This window comes from Nilaparvata lugens, unplaced genomic scaffold, assembly GCF_014356525.2.
Source record: "Nilaparvata lugens isolate BPH unplaced genomic scaffold, ASM1435652v1 scaffold7721, whole genome shotgun sequence".
Lineage (NCBI taxonomy): Eukaryota > Metazoa > Arthropoda > Insecta > Hemiptera > Delphacidae > Nilaparvata > Nilaparvata lugens.
In genome coordinates, this window is record NW_024093469.1 from 5,572 (window position 1) to 13,726 (window position 8,155).

The window sequence follows — 8,155 nt, forward strand, 5'->3', positions numbered from 1 at the left end:
TCCGGTTGAGCCCAAAAATTGAAACTTGGTTATTCTGGAAGCCCAAAAAAAGCCCTAAATATTGGCATATGTTTCAAATTTTGGGCTCGATATGGTGGGGCCAGCTTCACGGCGGTGTTATTTATTTATAGTTACAGTGTGTGTAGTCATCACGAGATGATTCAGTACGCTTTAAAATCATACACATGCTTGTGCTATCTAGCGGTGAAAGTAGAAAGTATTAATCAAGATTTTTTCAATACTGTTTTTAGTGAATTATTAAATGATTGAAGATAATAAAGCTACAAATAATGCTATTCATTGTCTCATATCTCATACAATGTAGAATGAATCGTGATTCAATATTAATATTGATAATTGAAACAGCAAATTTCCTTCCATTCTAAAAGATGGATGGGGATCTTCTGTGAAAGTTACTCTTTTCTCTGCTAGGTAGCGGCTGCGGCACTTCTCAAGTTGGGAATACTGATGGAATATAGTCACTATATTTTTCATGAGTCACTGTCGCTGAAGTGACTGGATACTGTGAAGTGATTGGAGAGGTTATGACAATATCTTGTCTCATTGTAACTTTATCAGCTATCAAGTATTAAAGTATCCTAATAGTTGGTAATTCATAGAAGGAGTTTGGCTCTATTTCCTGGTTCCCTGAATCCCGAAAAGAACATTAAAGCTGAGGAATTGTTCACATAATTTAATTATTTATAGAGGAAATAATAAATCCATAAAGTTAATTTGCTATTTTTATAAAAGAGACAGATTTTCTCGTTTACATATTCGTGTTGCAAGTTTTTCTAACAGTTATATTTCATATGGAAGGTTATTTCATACATTGCGCTCTGTTCCAATGTTCCCAAAAATATTGACAAATTTTGAGACAATGTACATTATCATAGATCAAATAGCTGAGAACTACCCAAGTTCTTCATCACTTGACTATAATGACAAAAATATTAAAAAAGCGAGAATAACGGGCTCTTCAACAGTGATAATGCACGAACAGAAAAGCTTCGAGAAGATATGAGACTCCTGGTTAGATCTCACCAGCATCTTAACAGGTGAGATAGTAGAAGAAATTTAAAGAAAATACTCAATCATGGTAGTAATGAATATTGAGGAGACTTTTTTAAAGAATATTTTATCCACCTCAGTGATTCTCAGAATGATGTGCACTTGCCCATAATGAGTCTCGAACCGGCCCTATTCATTTGTGTTTATATATAATGTTTCCCGTACTATCTATTAATGTTAACGGGGACTATTAATTTTTTAAGGCCCTATTAATGTTTATAACTTTAGGGACCCTAGAGTTCCTGATTTCTCAACCAGACATGACTGAATATCTCCAGCCAGGTAACTCTCATGTTATCGAATGGAGACGTTGAACTGTCAGTCCCGGCTAAAGCATAAAGGCTGTAAGGACTCGCAAAGTTCAATGCCAACAGCACTATCTGTCAGCAAAAGTTGTAACAATGATGAGCGTCTTATGAAAATGATTGCCGACTCCAAGTTCACGTTCCAGATTTGAAAAATATTTGAAGAACATGAATTATTTAAAAATATGTATATTTTTTTATTTTGTATATTCTACTGATATTGAGTATGTAATAAATACAGCATACAAACGTTTCTTTCATGAGTTGATCAAATTTCTGGTTGAGGTCTTGAATCCAGTTGGCTCAATGACAACTCTTCATGGTTCCTCATCATCTAACCTCTGACCTTTCACCCATTCCCAACGTGAGCTTTCCAAATAGCTATTATTCATTTACCATTGATTTATACAATAAGTACATCATGAAAATGATAGGGAGAGAAAAAAAATGCTTCCCATGTTATTCAAATGGCTTACTTTTACTCTCTAGGGAATTTTTCAGTTTATTGATCTCGAGGATGAATTTACCATTATGTTCCATAGAGTAAAGTAAGTACATAAGACAGTAGGTGGAGGAAAAGTGAATTGCAATCGTTTTCTACACATGGTGATAAAAGTATTAAAGAAGTAGAATCTCACTCACTTGGTGACTAAGGGGAGTGAGAGTGAGGGGAGAGTTCCAACATGAATACAATAATAAATTAAAACGTAGAATAATAATTCAAATCGAATCAAAATTGTTTATTTATCCTGAGTAATAATAACAAGAGATGAACACTTAGAAATAAGAATTACATTGGAATGATAATACACAGTATTGAATTAAATAATACAATAAAAATAAGGAAGGTCCCCGCAAGGTTGAAAAACCTGTGCGCAGAGGCCGAGTGTTTGAAAATCTAGATATTCTACAAGTTCAGGAAAAAAGATAAAATAGATTAATTCAGTGAAAGGAAACAATAAAAAACTGAAAGAAAAATTACTAGATTTGAAAAGAAACTTATTAAACTTAAAAATAAACTAAAATCCTAGGAGGAAAAGTGAGAAGGAAAAGGGGAGTAACAGAGAATAGATGAGAAAGCAGAGGGAGACCTGATGAAATTAAGTTTTGTTTTTCAAGATAAATATTGGAGAGAATAAGAGAAAATTTACTTGGCTTTTGCAGCCACTATTTAAATTATTATGTCATTCGAAGCTAACCACTCATTTATATCTCTTACCAGCTTTTTACTCAACTTATTGCTGATCAATTGACGAGGAATTTTATTTATGAGTTTTGATACAATGTATGAGAACTGTCTTCAGCAGATAGATAAATTAGTGTCAGCAGCCTGAAAAGTGATGGATGAGGGACGAAGATTATATATATAGATTCACGCAAATTGAATAGATCTTTATGTTTGTTCATATAAGCTATGAGAATGGAAAAAAAATCTCAGTACCCTTTTTGAATTACTTTACCACATTATGTTTCAATATTGATGCCATTTTCAAGTCAAGACTGTCAAATGGCATCAATGTTGAAACATGTTATGATAAAGTACCTTATTCAAAAAGGGGACTGAGATTATCATTTTTTCTATTCATATTACAAGTAGCCCTATACAGAAAAGAGATAAGTTATGAGAATATTAATATACAACTACCTTACAGTTAGAACCTTGAATTCAAAATAAAATATCTTCACTCGGATAGCGTCTAGGCTTTCCTAGTATGGCTTTGATTAGGGTTTTTTGAATGACAAAAATGTTTCTATATGATTAGAATAAGATCCACCCCAAATTCTAATCCCATATCCCAGATACGATTGTATAAGGCAAAATAAGCTTTGAAACCTCTTTGTCACTAACTTGGCTAATATTACGAAACTTACTTATCCAATGTTTAAGTTTATTACAAGTAGTGTTTATGTGGACATTCCATCTTGAATGTCAGTTAACCATCTTTATTGTCTTAATCAAGATACTTGTAATTTTAACAGCATTGAATGACTCTTGCCACAAAATCCATTCATCATGATAGTAGCTGTGAACAAAAACTTTTTAGTCAAATTCCAGGAAAATATTAGAATACATCCTAGTAAGATTCACATTAAACTGTCAGCATTGCATAAATGTTATTGTGAGTAACGCTTATTAGTATAATATTATACTATCAGCTTTGATGCCTTCAACTACTATGAATGTTGAAAAATTGTGTTTTTTGTCTCGTTTTACAGATCCGTGAAAAGTTGTGTAAAATGCTTCGAATACGGAATACTTGCATTAAGTGTCCTAATAAGTATGGATACATGCTCCATTTTCTACTTCATTTACAGGTAGTACTACTTCATAATTCAATCAACAAATTTACTCACATGTTAATATATTATCACTGCAAACTAATATGGCAAATATTTGAATCTCTCTGCTGAGCACTATTCACTTTTTTATATAACATATTCATTGGGATATCTGCAATCATGGGATTTCATTATGAAACCAGTTAATATTCAAGTTGTATAAGATCTGAAAATCCTCCAGTACATGTGATTTAAGAATAGTTCTAGCAAACATGTGAAAATACCAAAAACTTGGCAACAAAGAGAATTAATTAATTAAATTGGCAACAAAAATTATTTGCAAATAGCCATTGATATGAATCATTTCAAAAGATGATATTAAAGAGATGATTTGTGTTTTACACCTGCTATATAATATTAGTGAGCTATTTAGCTCAATAACCTAAAGTGCAATACACTCAAAGCTATTTACACCGTTTCCTGATTTATAGTTCACCTTTCCCTGATAATAGAGAACTAACGTATTATTTAGAGATTCAGTTATTTGAATGGTAGAAAAATACTAAAAATGATTCCTTTGTCAACAGGCAGAAAGTAGCATAATAGTCATGAGCTACCTACTATTATGCTCAACTTACACGACTGTGTTGCTTCTGGTTTATTACATAGGACAGCGTGTTACAAATCAGGTGAATAATAAAATTCATCATACACTTTAAACTAATTATGATTTTTTTTAATGTGTCATGATTTTTAAGGTACCCCAATTTCAAGTTTTCTATAAGGTTCAAGGTCCCCTGAGTCCAAAAACATGATTTTTGGGTATTGGTCTGTGTGTGTGTGTATGTGTGTGTGTTTGTGTGTGTGTGTGTGTGTGTGTGTGTGTGTGTGTGTGTGTGTGTGTGTGTGTGTGTGTGTGTATGTGTGTATGTCTGTGAACACCATAACTCAATTCCTAATTAACCGATCGACTTGAAATTTTGAACTTAAGGTCCTTATATAATGAGGATCCGACAATAAGAAATTCAATAAAATTCAATTCAAGATGGCGGATAATTACTAAAAAAAGATGTTTTTCAAGGTTTTCTCAAAAATAACTTGACCGATTTTTTTCAAATTCATACCCAGTATAGTTATTTATCAGCTCTATCAACACTGGCATGAGTCTCCTTTCTGGGAAAACAAAGGGAGGTCCACCCCATTCTTGAGAAATGGACTTTTGAGGATGCTATAGACGTCGTGCGCTAAAATGTCTGTAAAGTGATGAACTGAACTCCAAAAAAAAAAAATAAATCTATGTCTTAACAATTTAGTAATTACAATTAAATACATTACTAACAATGACCACACAACTTGTCAAAGTGGTCATATAATTTCCAAAACTTAAAATGAATGTCAAGTGAATTTTATGATGGAAATAAAATTATTATTTATTTTATTTACTTAGTAACCTCCTTCTCGTGCATGAGGTAGGTAGGTAGCGCAGTTCATAAAAAGAGCACATAGTCGAGATATTTCATCTGTAGAACAGCTGTTTTTACGACTTTAAAAAAATGACGGCTAAAAAAAAATCATCGAATTTCACAATTCACACGACGAAAAAGTTCTCTGAAGCAATTATATAATATACACATATACAGAAGTCTGATCGTAGTTTCAAATATGAGCAAGGAAAGTGTTGTGTGAGTGTACCACATCAGATGTTTTTTATTGTTACTTTTTTGTTACAGAATGATCTATTCCGTCGAGGACTAGCCAAGCTACAGTGGATAGGCAAACCGACCTGGTTCAAGCAGACGTTACTCATAATGATGATAAAAGCAAATACTGACATTGAAATAAAACCATACAGCCTTTATGTCCTGAACCTAACATCATACAAAGATGTCAGTCTGATTATATACTGCACTTCTTTGAATTTCATTATTGTGTAGGCTAATCTACTACTAATCTAGCAAGACAGTCATACGTCATCAATCATCTCTCGATCTCAATCGCTCTTTCTTTCTCACATACTCGCATTCTCTCTCTTCCACAACCATAGCAGTCGCTGTAATTTGGTATTGGTGTGATCAAAATGAAGTGGCCCTTCTTTGTTGAGATGTTAGATGGATCTGTTCAAAAAAGGCATTTTGTTACCAATTTTCTGTAGTTCAAGAATTTTCAAAAATCAGACACTTTCCAGCAAAATGTTTAGAGCAAGAGGAAAGTGATGGTGAAGGAGGTGTCTCGCTGTTGAACTTATAGTTCTGGAATAATTTTATTTTGTTATTTCACCATTCTATAGTCACAAAGTGAAATTGTGACGAGAAAATAATTGATGATATTTTTGAAAGACGCTCGACTATCAGCAAGCTAGCTGACCGCGGAGATAAGGAGGGTACCGATGACGCAACATCCTCCGCGCATCGAGAGGATTCTTACCGCATCTGGCGGCGGCCCAACTCCATCCCCTCTACTTTGGGAGAGTATAATAACGCCTGACGAGCCCCAGACCAGAGCATTCCACTCCCAACCCTCCTGCTCCTTGTACAGCGGCCTGTTGGCTGCCGTACGTCCCTCTCCTTTCATCCTCCCAGGGCACAGGGGCCCGTTGACTGCCGTCCCTATCCATCCATCCTCCCAGGGCACAGCGGCCCGTTGGCTGCCGTCCCTATCCATCCATCCTCCCAGGGCACAGGGGCCCGTTGACTGCCGTCCCTATCCGCCATCCTCCCAGGGCACAGTGGCCCGTTGGCTGCCGTCCCTTAACGTCTATCATCTCCAGGCACAGCGGCCAGTTGGCTGCCGTCCCTCCTCTCTATCCTCCCTCTTTCTACTATACTGGAGCGGAATGGAGGCCGTAAGGCCAATACAAAATTACCTCGAAGTGGTGTCATCAGAGTAGAGAGCGAACTTCACGCTGTCAGAAGCACCAGGAGGTGCTATCCACGCCAGCTAAGGCACAAAGAAGGAAGAAGAGGAACTTCGACTTGCCTCCTTTCCCCGCCCACATTAAGACTGAGCTAAGTCATCCAGGAGCAACACCTGGGTATCAATCACCTACCTCTGAAGGTACTCAGGGTGTACGTGATACTATCATTGTACTGCATGACAACAAACTCTGTGATTGACGTGAAGAAATTGGTTGTAGAAAATGAATTATTTTGGGCATTTATTCCAATCATAATTTCTCAATATGAATATATTGTACTGGAGAAATACCTTATTCATAATTTTTCCCTTCTTGCTTCCAGCACAACTCATAATAATGCGTTACTTTTAATTTTCAGATCATGAAGGCTGCTTTCACTTATGGTAACATAATTTACAGCAGAAAATCAGCATAGTGCTGTTGGACGATAATGATGAAATATGATAATGAATTTTGTAGAATCTGCTAATGTGCTCTAACAATATACATAATACATGTATTACTAACAATGCATTCATAGTGATAAAGGTCTGAGCGAATTTGTGATTGTGAATTTATAATTTGAAGTGTGTATTTTAGTGTAAACTTCAATTTGTACTTAATTTGAATCAATGTATATGTTTTTTATCAATATCAACTGGAGACCCCCTGGGTTGAAGAATTCACTCATGAACTGTTGTATTGATCTCTGAGATCTTTCACAAGTATGATATTACAGTAGTAGGTTCCATGAGGATGCTATTCCAATTGAAAATAGTTATTTGTGCAACTAGTGCGCAAAGTGAGAGTTTTGCTGCACCGAAAGAAATGTTTACTTTCTGGGTCTATTTTCTCAAATGGTTTCTTTAGTGCAGCAGAGGAACTTTGCTCACGTATTTCACATTAAACTTTTCCTACAGTTACTATTGAATATGAGAAGTGGTTGATTATAGGTAAAATGATGGCTGAAATCCATCGAATGTTTGTGTGTGTGATGCTGTTATTAATAACAACCTTAATTCATTTAAAAATTAATAATCCGATTGAAGTTGATAATTCTCAGCCAAGGTTCTCATTTTCATTCATTCAAGAATCAGAAAAAATACAGATAGAACAAAAATTCGCATTCAAAATACATGCCAACAGCTGATTGGGATGGCTGCAAGATGGCTGAACTGACAAGCGCACGACCTAGCGGGAAGAATCGTACCTAAGTTTGTTTCATCCAGCTAAAAAGTACTGGAACAGGTTTCAGAAATTTATACTTTTGCTCAAATCACCGAGAAAAATGCTCAAGTAAACTGAGAAATATTTATAAAAATAACATAGACAACAGAGAATATTGATTGTAGTATTCTTATGTTTTTTTTTTCATTTTTATTTATATGGGTATTGAACAGTAATCATTTACCTCAAAATTCGAATTTTATAATGTATATTTGCTACTTTTCTCATTGCTAGCAGTTGAAATAATAATTATCAATAAAAAGAACTATTATTTATTATAAATGATGAGAATTCGTAAATGGTGATTATTTAATTATGATTTAGATGAACTTTATTCTTTTTTTGGATTTCTAGATTGGGATTTTATCATAAATGTGGG

The 8,155-nt window shown here is 34.7% G+C and overlaps 1 protein-coding gene across 1 annotated transcript; it reads left to right on the top strand.

Annotated features, from left to right (window-relative positions):
- Positions 1 to 4,243: 4,243 nt before the first annotated feature.
- Positions 4,244 to 6,985, top strand: LOC120356725 (the record flags this gene model as incomplete). The annotated part of the gene is made up of 3 exons (XM_039445702.1): positions 4,244 to 4,345; positions 5,387 to 5,542; positions 6,929 to 6,985. Coding segments are annotated over 3 exons (315 nt in total), but the record flags the coding sequence as incomplete, so codon positions are not given.
- Between the last annotated feature and the right edge of the window lie 1,170 nt (positions 6,986 to 8,155).